Consider the following 16,638-nt stretch of genomic DNA (forward strand, 5'->3'; position numbering starts at 1 on the left):
TTTGTGAAGCTACTACCTTGAGAATATCTAAATTACGATCAAGACAACTATTTGACACTAAAGCCCACCAAGTAGATTGCCGAGTGCGTCGCACCATCAGCTGTGGTTACTCGCTATGGAAATAATCATAGCTGATGGTGCGACGCACTCGGCAATCTACTTGGTGGGCTTTAGTGTCAAATAGTTGTCTTGACCGTAATTTAGATATTCTCAAGGTAGTAGCTTCACAAAACACATTCTGCAGACCTTTCAAGAATACATGAAGGACTTTGGACACTTGGGTTTATGTGTGGATACCCTCAACATATTACGAGGTAAGTGTGACGTTGTTTTGAGCTGTGCAAGACTTTAAAATGTTGTGTTTTTGAAATGTGTGTAACCGCCGAAAAACGATGCCCGCATCTTTCATATTGCATAGCTGATATGGCTAACGAGGCTAACGTGATATTATCAAACTTTCTCAAAACGCATCCTTTTGCCTTGATTTTGCTCTAGAGTGACTGTATTTCATCCCAAACATGCAAAAAACAGGCAAATTTGTTCCAACTCCGGATAAATCCTTTAAGTAGTAGTTGCCCATCTGGCATTGACATACATAGTCCATAGCACAACAAAGCTTGTTAAGGCAGAAGACAGTGAACATGCCTAAGCATGCTGTATGCCAAAAGTGCATGTTTGCAGCTCACCTACATAACTATGACACAGAATGAGTACCCCTTTTTTTAGAACTTTGAAAAAGCTCAATTTTCTGTCCACCGAGTCCAGTGACAGCTGAGTGAGTTTGAATCCCCATGTGTTCCATATGGTATCCCACAGCTTTTCATTGCCTTGTCCTTGACCATCTCCCTGTTCAAGACAAAATGTCTGAAAAATATACTTCTCAGTTGCAATTCAAGTCAAATGTTAAACCTTGACACATAGCGTAGAAAATATATAGTATGTTGTCAATGAACTTACCTTTCGAGCTATTATGTAAGCACACCAGAAGCCTTTGGTCCACAATATGTAGACATAGTGATGTCCTAACTTCTGCCCCGATCCTGCTGAGAAGAAGCTTATTTTAAACCACAGGAGTTTTCTTACCCATTCTGTACTCATCAGAGCATACAAATCCAGGCTTTTGTCTTGATAGATGCTTTGGGATCATGTCTGATTAATAATGAGGTTGACTCTTTTCTCCAATCAATAATAATCAATCATTTACATTTCTGCTGTGGATTTTCAAAGGTATTATTAACACTTTTCGTACTGCCAAGCACAAGGTAGGCATGTTTCTTGAGCCCAAAAAGTACTGACAAGTAGCAATGAATAAAGCTATTGGCTATTTGACATGATGGATTACCTCTAATGCTTAAATAACCATTTTAATAGTCAATTTGTATTCCCCCCCGCTAAAATGGTTGTTTTATCTGCTAAAATATGAAAAGGAAGTCTAAAATACTCGATAATATACTGTACCTGACTCCAAAATGTGTTCACTTCTTTCCATATTCTAGAAAAGTAATACAAGAACAATGTCACAATGTCTTGGCTCAGCATTTCAGACAAAAACATGTTTTTCTATAGCCAACATCAAAATGGATTGCTTATTTCATCAAACAAAATTTGATACAAGAATTCACTTGAAAATGTCATACCTTTCTCTATATCCCTCCCCTATGGAAAAGACAACCGATTATTCATATAATCTGTATCTTCACAATGTCACACCATTAAAACAAAGTTCCATCTGTACTCACAGTAAGCATGGCTCCATAGGAACATCCAGCCCAAAACAAATGCAAACTCAGATCGAACAACAATGACACGGAGATCTGCTACGGTCCGTTCTCCATTTTCTGGAAAATGAAAAGACGAAATTAGTGCATCATACCATCAACACCACTTCTGAACATTCTGAACGTACCCCACCCATATACGGTATGCCCTTACCTTGAAATATGCTGTTAAAGCACTTTGTTTCTTTTTTTAACTTAAACTATTGCCTAACAGTGACTGCAGAAGTACAGACTAATCAGGTGTCAGTAGGTTGAAAATACACTGAATTTGGTTCTCACATATCCAGCATGTGAGATGCTCAACACACAACAGTTGATGTATAACATACTCTCACAATGTACTCAAGAAATCTCTACACATAAAATAAAACCCTCTCTCCCATATTCAACAGAAGACAAGACAGTTGTGATGAAGACATACTTACGCCACTTCCAAATTAACTCTAATCCAAGGGCAATGGCGTTAACTGCAATTAGGCCGCAAGTGCCACACACGTAGAGTACTTTCTTTGGGCACTCTGTAATAACATAAGTAGAAAGGTAAGGTTAGGTAATAATAACATCAGTAACAAGATAAGCTTAGGTATGGTATGTAGGGTTAGGTCTCTGCTATGTTAACTTCATCTGACTGTGCACACACCACTGTTCCCTTATGGAAATGGCAATCAAATGTATGTTTGCAGCATATGGGCAGCATGACATTCATGTTACTTGGGATGAATGCACTTGGTAACACTTTATTTTAGGGAAACATCTATTAGCACTAATACATACAATGCGCCTGTATAAGTAACTTGTAAGGCATGTACAAAGCAAAATCAAACATTTGTTAGGCATGTATTCGCAAATGTCTTGTTCATGCACAATAAGGTATTTATTACCAATTTAACCTTAGTAAGGACCTAGTAGGCCTTAGCGTTTGCTTAGTACATGCCTTACAAGTTACTTATGCAGGCATTAACATTGTATGAATAAGTGCTAATAGATGTATCCCTAAAATAAAGTGTTACCATGCACTCTTATATTGGTAATATGCAGACAGCTATTTATCCTATCACACAGTTCATACATGAAGGACAGTTTGGTAACAGTCAGTGGTGGTCAATATTACATAACATTATTACATTACATTACACTTAGCTGACACTTTATACAAAGCAACTTACAGTTATTTGCAAGGTATTGGTAACAGCAGTGTGGGGTTAGGTGCCTTACTGAAGGGCACTAATTCAGCCATGGATGAAGGTACCGGTAAGGGTGGGGTTTGAACCTGCAACCCTCTGATCTAAAGGACAGCCCTAACCATTGAGCCATGGCAATGTGCTTTGACATTGCCAATGATAGTACACTGTGCTTTGACATTGCCAATAGTAGTACAATGTGCTTTGACATTGCCAATGATAGTACAATGTGCTTTGACATTGGCAATGATAGTACAATGTGCTTTGACATTGGCAATGGTAGTACACTGTGCTTTGACATTGGCTTACCAGTCAGCTTGCTGTCCGTTAGGCAATCAAATATTCCACACAGTGCCAGGAGGTGGAGCAGTGCGGTGGTCCAGAGAAACCCAGCCAGCTCTGTGGGGTGAAGCAAGATGATCTGAAGCACCATAGACTAGAGCCCTAAATTAACATTTTTCACCACCAGCCAAAATGGCTAGTATATGTTAATCTTACTAGCCAAACACACACTCACTAAAGTGGCCAGTAAGTTGTTTTTTTCTACCAGCCAAAATGAAATTTCACCAGTATTTGGCCGCACAAGTCACACAATTCTTCTTTACATCTACTTTTTTAACCGGATTTTTTTTTTTTACACACACACTCACTAAAGTGGCCAGTAAGTTGTTTTTTTCTACCAGCCAAAATGAAATTTCACCAGTATTTGGCCGCACAAGTCACACAATTCTTCTTTACATCTACTTTTTTAACCGGATTTTTTTTTTTTACACCTTTCCTCCATTTTTTTGAGGGGGTGGGGTTGGGGGTGGATGATTTGTTTTTAAGCACACATTTTTATATAACAATGAAACATATAACAACTCACACTCCTCATTGCAAAGGAGTGTGAGTACTGTTTTTTTTTCTTTATTGATGATAGGACAGTTTGAGAGGTGGACAGGAAGTGAATGGGGAGAGAGATGGGGAGGGGTCGGCAAATGACCCGGGCCGGAATTGAACCTGGCTCGCCAGCGTTGCAGCCATAGAGGTAGAAAATAACACTAGGGTGGACATGGCAATTCGCGACAGCACTGGGAAGTGGCACATGGCGCCTCCCATTGTCTGTAGGTAGTGTAGGCACCTTCAGTCAACTCAAGTCAATGGAGAACACGCCCACCTCTGTTACAAAATGGATTAAAACTGTGTGAATATGAAGTAACCCATTAATCAAAGACCAGATTTGAAATGTCAGGATAAATATCTACTTAAATCATATGAGTCGATAAAATACATCTAAAAATCAAATTATATTAATTCTGCACATATTTAGCAACACACTTCAACTATTGTCCTTGTAGAGTGTGTTGATGGACATTTTCACATTATTAAGCTATTTTTTGACAGAGGTGAGCCTCCTTGTCCATTCATTTCCATTTATCAGACCTACCTACAGATAATGGCCGCCACAGATTGCCGTCAGAAGGGGGGCGGGGTCACCTCTAGTGTTATTTTCTACCTCTATGGTTGCAGCCCAGTGCCCTACCATTAGAGCCACGGCAGGGCCGTGTGTGAGCACTGTCATCGTAAATGTCATCAGAGTACAAAGATTTCACTAGCCTGATTATCATTGACTTTCAAATCTCTTCAAGAGCACAACAATTAACATTTCCCAAACGGCATGGTTGACCCGCCTCCCTTGGTTTGCTAATGGTTGTTTGCTTCCCAACAAAGTGGGAGGAGTTCCCGATTTTTTTTTAAAGTATTTTTTGGGGCTTTTTGGCCTTTAATATTACAGTATAGTACGAGAGGAGACAGGAAACCATTGGGAGAGAGAGATGGGGCAGGGTTGGGAAATGACCCCGGCCGGACTCGAACCGGGGTCCCTGTGGGCATGCAAGCCCAAATGTGGGAGGCTTAGCGCGCTGCGCCACAGCGCCCCCGAGTTCCTGATTTTTCTGGAACTCAGAAAGTACTTGCATTGCTCATGACCTGACAAGCAGCAACGCTGAAGGTGTTGCGTCACTAGGAGGGCACGGCCTGGCTAGATTTCACAGCCCTGGGCCACATACCTTCATTAGGTTCCAAAACTTGAAGGAGTAAGTAAAAAATGATGGCACTTAGGATGAGACGCACAATGAATACCCACACCAGGTAAGCCAGGGTTCGCAGCTCTGGAAAGAAAGATTAAGCACACATTACATACCACCATGAATGCATAACAGTGACTTTATCATGATAATTTGCACCAGCATTTAAAATACAACGCATGTATGCTGTATTGCATCAAAATATTGAAATGTGTATAGAGCATTGCAGAATAACAAGAAAATGATTTGAAAACAGGGAAATATGAAATACCTTCACACTTCCCTTCATTCCGTATTCTCTCCCAACGCAAAAATAGTAAAGACAGCAAAAATAATATTGACGTTACCATCACCCAACAGAACATTCTCTGGAAAACATCTGCAAAAAAAAGATGGTTGGTTCATATGATACACGCCTCACATTATATCATGTCATACCAATCTATGAATGCTGGTCCCACATACTGCTGTACTACTCTGACAAAACATGTACGGTACATACCATCATTTAGTGTCCGTGAGCTAAAATACACAGTGAAAAGGAAAAAGAAGTCCATGATCTCCAGAAAGCCTTTTCCTGAAACAGAACATCTATAGCTGTTTACTTATCAAAACACTTTCAGTACTGTAAAACAGAACCATACCATAAGCACTTTGTACATGGCATTACAGACCTTGACTTTGGAAACAATGTCTGTGCGCATTTTTTTACATCAAGCAAGTAAATTAATACAAGTCTTTAAAAATAACTCCACACGTGCAGTGGATGAAAATGTGTCCTTACCTCCAAAGAATAATTTTATGCCCATATGAAGTGATAATCCAGATGTCATGCCAACAAAGGCCAAAACTTTACTGTCTCCCTCCACATACCAGATGTTATAGAAGATGACTGGAATGAAGACAAACATGCAGTTACACACACTGAGATTCGTGACTATCATGACAATGTCAAAGTAGTAATATCAAAGTAATAATAATAATGCATTTTATTTAAAAGCGCCTTTCAAAAAACTCAAGGACACTGTACAGAGAGAGGCAAAATAAAACAAGACAGATAAACAGACTGTAAACAAACAAAAAATAAATATATAGAAAATAAATAAAAATAAAAGAAAACAAAATAGGGTTAAAGAATTATAAAGAATAGGCTAATTGAAATAGATGAGTTTTAAGTCTTGATTTGAACAGGGGTAAAGACTCAATATTGCGGATGTCAGGGGGAAGCGCATTCCACAGCTGAGGAGCAGAGCAACTGAACGCTCTGTTCCCCATGGTGCTGAGACGGGCAGAAGGGACAGAGAGGAGAATGGAGGAAGAGGAACGGAGGGGGGGAAGTACCATGACAATGTCTAAAGTATAGATGCTCTAGCTTTGCCTCTATTGATATGGTTGTATCTTGACAGGGCAATTACAATCTTTTTTCTGTTTATCTAAAATTTGCCTGAGGAGACAATATAGCAGCACAAGGAATATAGAAACACAATTACATATGTATATTTGTGTATGATCATGCACTCAATACCTACCCCAAGTTAAAACATTGGTAATTATGATGTACTCCAGGAAAAAACAATTATTGGAAAGGAAGCTTTTGCAGTCACCTGTGGAGGCAAAAAAAAATACTGTATGTACAGTAGGTCCTATTCAGTAAGTGTCTTATAATCGGAGTGTTTTGGATGGGTCCAACTGCACGAACACACCAAAAATAACTAAAGCTACAAAAAACATCGGACGTAACAGACTATACATTGATGAAAATAAAAGCCGGCAACAGTTTGAAGTTGAACTTCAGCATATGTTATGGTAATCAGATCAGTGATATGCCAAATGGATTCATTAGATACAATCTAGTGCCACATATTCCAAATGACCTTGTTTTACTCAACCAGGTGATATTTCCACCACCCAATCACCTAGCTGAATTGGACAGGTAAAACCAAGTCATTTGGAGTATGTGGCACTGGATTGTAACTAATGAATAATTTTTTTAAAAAGATACTTTTTGGTCTTTTCTGACTTTATTGATGACAGGACAGTATGAGAGATAGACAGGAAGCAAATTGGGAGAGAGATGGGGAGGGTTCTGCAAATGACCCGGGCCGGGAATCGAACCCGGGTCGGCCGCATGGTAGACAAGTGCCCTACTGGTTGACCACGGAAGGCCTGATGAATACATTTTGCCCATCACTGATAGTAATGAGCTATGACATTTGGCAACAACCAACTGAAGTTTTGTTTGCATGCTTTCATTCTGCTTCTGCCGTATCTGTCCTATTTTGCAGCGTTTCCTGGTTTTGGTGACTCTTAGGTGCTTCATGTAGCTTTTGCTGCTTTCTGTGTATTTGTGCAGTAAAAGTCAACTCACTAGAACAAGCTTAGAAGCAGTGACAACAGTGATTTGCTTGTTCAATGACAGGAGACATACATGAAGTGGGCAACAAGGCTTATGCTATAACCGCATGCTTAAAATGACAAGTAGTAGACATTCAGTAGTAATGCATTTCACATCTCCCCTGGACGTCTGGGAAAACATGTGGCTGAATATCAACATGCTCACCTGTTTCTCGACAAGGGGATCCAGGGCTTGTGGATACATCTGGGTTCCCACACACTTCAGGCACATCCACATCTGTGTCCACAGTATCCACATCTAAAGATCAGTTTAGCATCATGATGTAATATACATCTTGTGTTTTAGTTACATGGCAATTAGAAATAGTGTTACAGTAATAATAATAATCTGATTTCTTGTACTACAATTACATGTCTGACATGTATAATTACTTCCCTCACCTGGGTATCTGGGGCAAACATGTGACTGAGTGTCAACATCCTCACCGTTTTGTTGGGAAGAGGATCCTGGAATTGAGGATAATTGTAGGTTCTCAGACTCTAAAGTAGAGTAAAGAATAATTTATCCCGAGGGAAATGAAGGTGTTCAGTAGAATACATACATAAATGCAGAATACACAAGACATTACACATTTATTAACCATATAGCACACACATACATACATTTCGCCAAAGGCAGATCAAAGGTGCGCACATACCGCACGCACGCACGCACGCACGCACGCACGCACGCACGCACGCACGCACGCACGCACGCACGCACACACACACACACACACACACACACACACACACACACACACACACAGCTCAAAGAGCCCAGAGCAGCCAAGTAGTCAAAAAGTCAAAAAAGAGAAAAAGTGTCCAGAAGGTGTCCAGGAGTGTCAAAAGTCACTGTGAATGGTCCTTTCTGTTTAGTGACCTTATCCACATTAGCAGCTTCTACAATTCACTTTTAAATCATGTAAGGTGCAGACCAGCTCATATGAACAATGAGCCATTACAATGAGCACATGCACATACATAGTATGAGAAGTCAAAGAAAGAAATTACGGTTGTTACAATAAATCCCTCAGGATCAGCTGCTCACTGTTGTTCTTTGACATCTGTGTTATTTGACATATTGATGAACTAAAGGAGAATTGCCTCCCAGCAAGGAATCACAATACTCATTTCTAATCACCAAGTCAATCAGGAAGTATGTAAGATGCTGTAGTTTAAGTATTAGTCTACCTGTTTGTCTGTGTCTTTATCATCTACATCACAGACACACACACAGTATATGTATATACATATTTGTAAAAAGCCAAGGTTATAGTTATTACTACTTTAGATGATATATAACATAGTATATGATATATAAAGTAGTAATTACCAAAAGAATGTGATTGCAAAAATGTGATGTGCAAATATGAAATGTACTCTACCGGTCAAGAGTTTGGGGCCACCACACTTTACCCATACTCATTTCTGAGTATTTAGCTTATTCCATTTTAATTTCAGTTTTGGTTTAAAATCAGTTTATAGTGTCATTGTTCTCTGAAATGAAAGCATACATTGTAAGCAATTTGGTATTAGAACTGTGGAATGAATTTATCGACAATATGTTACAATGAATTACATTCCATTTTATTCAAAGCTATGCCCAGACCAAAATCATTTTTTTGTCAAAACTTATTCTAAACTTTTGGCCAATCAATATGTAGACACCGTAGGCATTAATAATAGCCTGTTGCGGTTGTATCCTTACTCCCTGGGCTAGATGCTGTCCAGACAGAATCTCCAGCCACCCCCCCAATATGAGCACCATGCATGCAAAAGCAGATGTCTGCTACAGTTGAACCATACGTTAGATGCTAGACCCAACATTCAAGAGAGGAGAATCTAAGCTTTCCAGTGATGTATGGCACTTGCCTGTATACTGAAACATGCTGAGACAACTAATCGTGAACTCACAATAACAGGCCCCATCAGGTTCGTTCTGATGACTATAAATTCAGGTACTGTAGCTATCTTGACTTGAATTTGTAGCTGAGGTACCAATGCAACAAGTGTCATACACCTACATTTGGAAAGGGTAGAAACTGAGGTTCTCAATGGTTCCATACATTAAGACATATTCCTATCCTATGTAATAAAGTCTGAAACAGATTGGTTAGATTTCACTCTTCTGTTCAGTTTAACCAAATTGATGGGTAATCAAACTGGTTTTCCCACCTTTGGCTGTTCAGTTCTTACCTTTGCACCATTTCAAGCTATTCAGTATACAGTATGTCTACAATTTGAATTGCAAAAGATAACTGGAAAAATAGGGTGACCTCAAACTTTTGAACAGTAGTGCAGCCGATATATTCATATATATTCATATTTGCACAATCACACTTAAACATACATTACAATATACTGTATTTCATATTTGCACAATCACACTTTTACCATTTTGCATTGCCGTGTCGTGGCTGATCTTGAACAGCAATATCACTCGAGTCAGGTTGAGGGCTGCACATGTGACCACTTCTCCCTGCTGTCCTGGAAAGGAGAGATGTTATGGGAAATTGAAACTGTAACAGCAGTGCTGTGCTGAGTCAAGGTCACCAAATCCACTTGGGGGCGCTGAGGTGCATTTTTGCTAAGGAGCCCAGCAGGTCCCAGGTTTATTACATCCAACCTAACACAGTAGCCCTACATGTTGTAGTGTTAATTCAACACTTGTGGAATACGTGCTTGAATTAACAGAAGTGTTGAATTAACACCCCATGATTGACTGCATCTGTACCATCAATTTAATTTGTCCTATTTTCTATTTACTGACCTATCTGATAAAAAAAAACACTGTGATAAAGGCCTCAGCACAGTATAGCAGGCAAGTGCTGACTTACCTTCAATAACACCCCAAATAACAAATGCGAAAGACATAATGACTCCTGGACCAATGGCAAGTACACAGTGCCATACCGCTGCACTGCTTGAATCTGCCAGATTTCTGTCTGTGGAAAGAAATGAAGTGATCCGTTTTAAGCGCATATCGTCTGTTACATTTGAAGAGCTTCGTAGCAAAATAACGTATATCCATTTTGGAACATTTTGGGAAATTGACATTTTGTATTGGGCATTCCATTGCAAAATGCATTTTGCATAGGTTTAAAAAGTATGTTCTCAAAATATTTGAATGGCAAGCAGTCACACACAGATAATAAGATGATGATAGGTATTTTTCAATAATAAAATGGAAAAGTAAAAAATGGTGGATACGAAACTCGTCAAATGTACAGTATAAGACAGTGTTCAATTGGACAATCAAAAGGAATTTTATCTGTCGTCATCTTTGTGTCTGGGTGCTGTATCACTCCGTTCAGGCTTATTGCATTACGGTCCGCCTTGTAATACGTTATCCCTTACAAAATGCATGGAAGTGCTTCCAACAGACCAAAGAATTTCATCGTGAAGCCTATTGTAGGCCCTACAAGTGTAGCCATAGAGCTCTCAAGAGCATTAATTCATTATTTCATGTTATGTTCCTAACACACCAGTGGTGTAGTCTACGCAGAACGCAGGTATACGGAGTATACCCACTTCAAAACTTTAAGGGCTTCAGTATACCCACTTAAAATTGATTGATCCTTTATTTAGAATAGGGCAAATATATACAGTATATACCCACTTCAAAAAAATTGCTCAAATATAAACAGTATACCCACTTCAAAAAAGTAGACTACACCGCTGTAACACGCGTGCTAGTAAACTCCCACCTCTTTTAATATGTCTTCACTCTTGAGAGTCCAAGTGCTACAGACTGATAACTCACATTACCATCTTGTAAACAAGTGTATCACTAGCTGCACAGACGGATCATGGGGTTACATCAGGCCATGTCAGTCAGTCGCGTCCGACTGCAGGCAGTCCCTACTGTCACTTGCCTGATAAACGAGAAAAATCTTCCCTAGTGGCAGAGAAAAAAATGCCTGGTGAGTTAATCTGATACTAATGTACATTACTACAGCCAACGAGACAATGAGCCATAGCCTCTCATCAAGGTACAGGAAATGTGCAAATGGCATTGGTTCCAAATCCTCTGAATAGAATGTCATTTATCGATCTTTGACTGACTGATTAGTTCATTGAATTTTGAGCAGCATCACAAGAAGCACGAGCAGGCCCAACCACCTTACTAAGTCGTCCGCAACGGTTTCATCAAACAATGAGGAAAAAACATGAAACATTGTTTGCATTTACGGAAGTGATACATAGTCCAGTACACTTTCCTTACAAACATTAATTTAGCCCTAATTATTTACTTGTAAACACACTTGTCGCCTACACCCTTGTACTGCTATTATATACGTTCATGTAGTACATTTCTGTCTTTATGTCCACAACCCACCTCAAGTGTGGATTACTGTGTACTGTATACTTAGTTAGAGAGCAACTTAATAACACACATTCTTCAAAAAGCATACACAAAACTACTTAGCAAAAATGTTACTGTACACTACAAGTACACTTCAATCAAATGTTCAACGGTATTACATTTTTTCACCTGCCTAAAATAACAGTAATATGACCTTAGATTTCGGTACACTCTTGCGGTACTTAGATTATAGTACACATTATCCCATTTAAAACATTTCCAAATGTTATCAAAAGGCATTCTTACGATGGAATACTGTACTGTATGTGAGCTTACCTTTTATAGCAATAAGGATCATCATAACACCAACTGCAAGTACAACTCCAGCGACGCATGATGCCAATACCAATATGTGCATAGATGACAAGCCTGTGACAATAAGAAAGATAAGATTTCATCATACTCTTAACTTAACTTGTGAAGACTGATCGATGAGCTCTGAAAATATTCCTTTCATTCCATTCCTTACATTCCATGTTCCTAAAATAGAGTGCATAAATTAAAGTACTAACGTCAGTTCTGGCCAGGCCATGGTAGTCAAGAAGCTTGCCGCCCTCCCCTTCATCTAATTATTCATAATTGATCCAGGTGCATTCCCTCAGCTGATAATCTTTCTCTCCTAGCGATTGGCCACACGGCTTCGGCACGCCTTTTAAATTCTATCCACTTCCTCTCAACTGTATGCTGCTCGGTTTTTGCTACCCACCACCTCCCCTGCTCCACCTTGTCGTGTATGATGTGACATGTTCTCTTGTCACGTCGCTTGGCTCTGTTCATGGGGGGTTATCTCTCGCCCTGTCCTGCTGGGGTGAGAATTTCCGAAACTGCTGCTGCCCCCTGACTAAATGCTTTTCCATGCTGCTCATGGAAATACGGGGGTTCCTCCGAACAGAGCTATACCGCCAAATGTAATTCATAATTTCAATAAAAGACATTTCATTTATATTCTTCTCTTGTGTTTCTTGACTGAAATGGTTCTGACAGAACTGACTCTTACAGGGCATGCAGGGCATATCTGACTCCTGGCAGCGGGTATGTTTCACCTTCATTACCATCTGGGTAGTGGAGGATACCCCCACAACCAACATGTTTTCAAATGAGGCTCCTTATCAAAAATCCTTGCATGTGTAACCCAGATCATCTGTGGTAGTTTGCCACTCGGGGCTCAAACCTACCAGTCAATGCCCCAGTGGGAGGCACAGCATGATACCACAGAGCTAAAGCTCCAGACTGATAGCTCAGCGCTAACCATACTTTGGGAAGGTGGTTTACTAATGTTCTACCGCCAAACTCTGCTAGTTGGCATCCGTTACAATCACAATCACCCACCTAATCTTAACTCACATCCGGGGTCATGGCACCAGTGTTAGCAGAGATCAGGCGCTAGTTCGCCACTGTGGGCTTGAACACGCAACCTACCGACCTACCTAAGTGCCATCGTATAAGGTTTCGGGAGAAAGGTTTACTAATGTTCTACCACCGAACTCTGATAGCTGGCGTCCGGTGATGGGATAATCAATTTGTCCATCATTTTTGCCAATTCAGCCACTCACATTGAACTCAACCCATGACGCACCTGAGAGCGACAAGTAGAAAAAGAGCCCTAACGCCGCCCATTCATGAAACATCCCACCCGGCGATCCTCATTGGCTCATTCGTTCAGAAACAACTCTTGACTTCGCAGTACTCAAATGGTTGTGTGAGGATTGAGGAAACTGGAACGCTATCATGTGGCCTGATGGAGTAAGTCAGACTAAGAGTTCAGTAAAATCTTACCCAAACTCATGGACACACTTCTGTTGGCTGACAGCGCATCACTGTGCGCTTCGCAAATGTACTCCCCATTGTCTTCTGTCTTGACACCCGTCAGTCTCAGTGAATAGTTGCCTTTTGGAATTTCCGATCCAAATAATGATGCTCTTCCATGATAGGTTCCGTGTTCAGACATCTCATTGTCTTTGAAGAGTGCAACAAGGGTAAAGCTTCTGTCCGGCTCTAGTTTCTTCCATGACACCTCCTCAAGTGGCTTATGGGAATGCACAGAGCAGGTCATCGTCACCTCTTCCCCAACATTGGGGCTGACGGCACGGTCTGTTCCACTGACCATCAGGTAATCTGAAAAAAAGGTAAAATGGACTGCACTTACATAGCGCCTTTCCACTCCTTCGAGTTCACTTTACATTGTATGCCTCAAGTTCACCCATTCACACACCGGTGGAAGTGGCTGCCACGCAGGGTACCACCCTGCCGCCAGGAGCAACTTGGGGTCAAGTATTTGCTCAAGGACACATCGATGGGAAACACACACACTACCCTCTTCTCTTAGCTGTGTTTATAATCAATTTTTGACAGACAGGGTGCCAAAACATGTTCATAGTGATTCAACACAACACATATTCGCCAACAGTAGGCCTACTGTGAAATGGAACATTTTATGCTCTTGTACTTAATGTTGCAAAAACGTCCAGATGACGACACGACACATTCTTGACAGGTTTTCAGGTACCATTAAAACAACTCATGTTGACATTTGATTTTTTTTTAGTAGAAATGACAACGTAACACAATTTCTTTGAGTGTGCAAATTGGAACCACATCTGTCATATGACACTTAAGATGTCAACGGTTGAATCTGGGGAAGAGTAGTGATTAAACAACTGACCTTGAATCAGGAAGTTTGCAGGTACGACCCCCAACCCAGAGATGAGCTGTAGGCTACTTTCTTTCATGCTTCCTAGAGCATGCTATGAAAATGTACATTGCTTCATTTGGCCACCGGATTCATGATTGTATAGGGGGGAAACTGTATTACTTGAGGTATCTGCAGCAGATTTCAGCACCACACCTGAACAGCTCCTCCGGCCTACTTCAGGGTCTTTGGGTCATTGTAATTATGAAAAGCAACACAATAAAATGAAAAACAGTGAAGGTCAATGAGTAATGGTAACATATTCACTATTCCTAGAGCAATGCTTCTATATAGCCTATACATATTCATGATTTAATCCATGAAAACCGCTATTCCTACACTTTTTCATACCGCCATTCCGACACCAAGTTGAACGGGAACTGTCCGCGGGTATGGTGCTGAATATTTCCGACGTTTGCCCCGAGTAGCAGCGTGTTCGGCTTGACGCTTGCACAACTCTGACCTTTATGGCCAATGCTGATTTTCTGGAGAGGTGAGAGTGATTCAGTGATTAAGTATGACACCTGATCTGTGTATTTGAAGTGACGTATCTGCTCATTTTCACATGACTTTATAGGCGACAAAACGTTTGTCTTGCCAAAATCGGCAATAGCCCATTAAATGATTAGGCCTAGGCCTAGGCCTACTCTTTCTTCGGTGCAAGACATTTATTTTTGTATATAAAACTTCATTTGGGAGGATTGTAGTATGAATGACTTCTGAAGCCAAGTGATTGCTTGAACGTCAGGTTATTAGGCCTACCTGTTGTTCCCACAACATGGATAGGCGACAAAACTTCTAGCACGGGCTGTAATTGACCTAGGCCAATAACATTTTGTGACAGAACTGACACATTATTGCCAATGAGTTTCCAATAATTTTTGAGTTTGTTGAACACTTCGGAGTTTACAGTGAACTATTATGTAGAGAACGAGTGTGAGATCTTACCAGTTTCCGTCACCTCAACAACGCACTCCAAGTATTTTCCCTTCCCACTCACGCTGCATGTGTAGCCTCCTAGGTCGTTCTGTGTGACATTACGCAGAAGCAGAGAATAATTCCCCGTCATGGCCTCCGCGACAAAGAATAACGCCCTATTGTCGTTATTTCCAGATAGGAATTCGCCTTCTGGTCCTTGGTACGAATACACTAATGTAGAGTCCCTCCTCTTCCATTCCACTTTTAGTTCCTCTGACAAGGGGTTCTCTGTAAAGCAGGGAAGCAGAATTCCATCTTCTCCTCTGCTAACTTTTCCCAGTCTGAAAACAAACAGACACAAAATGCTAAGCACGCCCCACTTTCTGGAAGTCATTGCAAATGTTGGCGGCGATGTTCATTCATGCTATCAAGGATAAAATGACGTAGCCTAAACTGTGGACATAGCCTAATATAAAACCAGAGCGAATAAATTTGTTCATCATTTGACAGACGCGTGACTCAACGCCTGTACCGTTACCCAGCAATTCCCCAGTATTTCCACTGTTTTCTGAGCCTCGCTCTGACTCTGACTCAGCACCAATCATTGCGTCCTGTCCAACCATGTGACATATCGTCTGGTCTGACTGTGCAGGCTGAGGCTTGATGGTGCAGGGGGCCATGAGAGGGTGTTTGGGGCCGCAGCAGGTTGGGAGGAAACGTTTAGCAAAACAAAATAAATTATTGAATAATTAATGCACACCAAAATAAAAATAAGATAAAAAATATTCCCCACTAATAAATACTTCATTATGTAAATCCCAGTGGGGCACTGACACACAGACATGGTTGTGTGTGAGAAAGGGTCACCTCAAAAAATGTGTGTGGCACCAGTCATGTCAGGGGGTCTTGACTGGAATTGGAAACAGTAAATGGGGGCCTTGGCATGGTAGCTACAAAACCTGGATACAGTATCTCGGCGATAACCCGCAGCGCTTCCATCATCGAGAGCCATGTATCAGGCAACATATTTGTGTGCCTTTAATGACTTCTGAAGCTAACGCCATATCATTATTAATATCGCCATCATCCCTTTATTAAATGTGCTAAATTTGTTCCAATACAGAAAACATTGCATGTTAGTTTACAGCACTCTTGTTCAGTGCAAAGGGATCGGAAGAGATGTAAACTGAATGTTTGATATTAGGAGAAAGGTAGGCAATCTGAATCGAGTCTATTGCAA

At 40.6% G+C, this 16,638-nt stretch overlaps 1 protein-coding gene across 4 annotated transcripts; it reads right to left on the reverse strand.

Moving 5' to 3' along the window:
• Positions 1-567: 567 nt before the first annotated feature.
• On the reverse strand, positions 568-15,942 carry LOC134438855 (uncharacterized). Of its 4 annotated transcripts, none has more exons than XM_063188554.1 (19): positions 15,429-15,942; positions 13,568-13,906; positions 12,068-12,160; positions 10,263-10,370; positions 9,820-9,912; positions 7,870-7,923; positions 7,589-7,681; positions 6,558-6,632; positions 5,813-5,920; positions 5,531-5,605; positions 5,300-5,407; positions 5,011-5,112; positions 3,269-3,358; positions 2,204-2,296; positions 1,740-1,838; positions 1,638-1,656; positions 1,459-1,492; positions 958-1,040; positions 568-864 (listed from the first exon to the last, which is right to left on the reverse strand). In XM_063188554.1, exons 1-18 carry the CDS (start codon positions 15,790-15,792, stop codon positions 1,023-1,025), a joined length of 1,965 nt encoding a protein of 654 aa, XP_063044624.1. In that variant the 5' UTR covers positions 15,793-15,942; the 3' UTR covers positions 568-864; positions 958-1,022. The 4 variants fall into 4 exon arrangements, with proteins under 4 accessions (XP_063044624.1, XP_063044623.1, XP_063044622.1 ...); XM_063188553.1 differs by having other exon boundaries at positions 568-846; positions 7,825-7,923; XM_063188552.1 differs by having other exon boundaries at positions 7,825-7,923.
• Between the last annotated feature and the right edge of the window lie 696 nt (positions 15,943-16,638).

Source organism: Engraulis encrasicolus, chromosome 22 (genome assembly GCF_034702125.1).
Source record: "Engraulis encrasicolus isolate BLACKSEA-1 chromosome 22, IST_EnEncr_1.0, whole genome shotgun sequence".
NCBI lineage: Eukaryota > Metazoa > Chordata > Actinopteri > Clupeiformes > Engraulidae > Engraulis > Engraulis encrasicolus.

Bases quoted from the DNA above. Each gene is read 5' to 3' on its own strand.
- LOC134438855 (XM_063188553.1), bottom strand. From the start codon at position 15,792: ATGACTTCCAGAAAGTGGGGCGTGCTTAGCATTTTGTGTCTGTTTGTT. The intron at 12,161-13,567 runs GTAAGATTTTAC...TTATTGTCACAG, and splicing joins AAGTGTGTCCATGAGTTTGG to GCTTGTCATCTATGCACATA. The intron at 3,359-5,010 runs GTATGTGGCCCA...TTCACCCCACAG, and splicing joins AGTTTTGGAACCTAATGAAG to AGCTGGCTGGGTTTCTCTGG.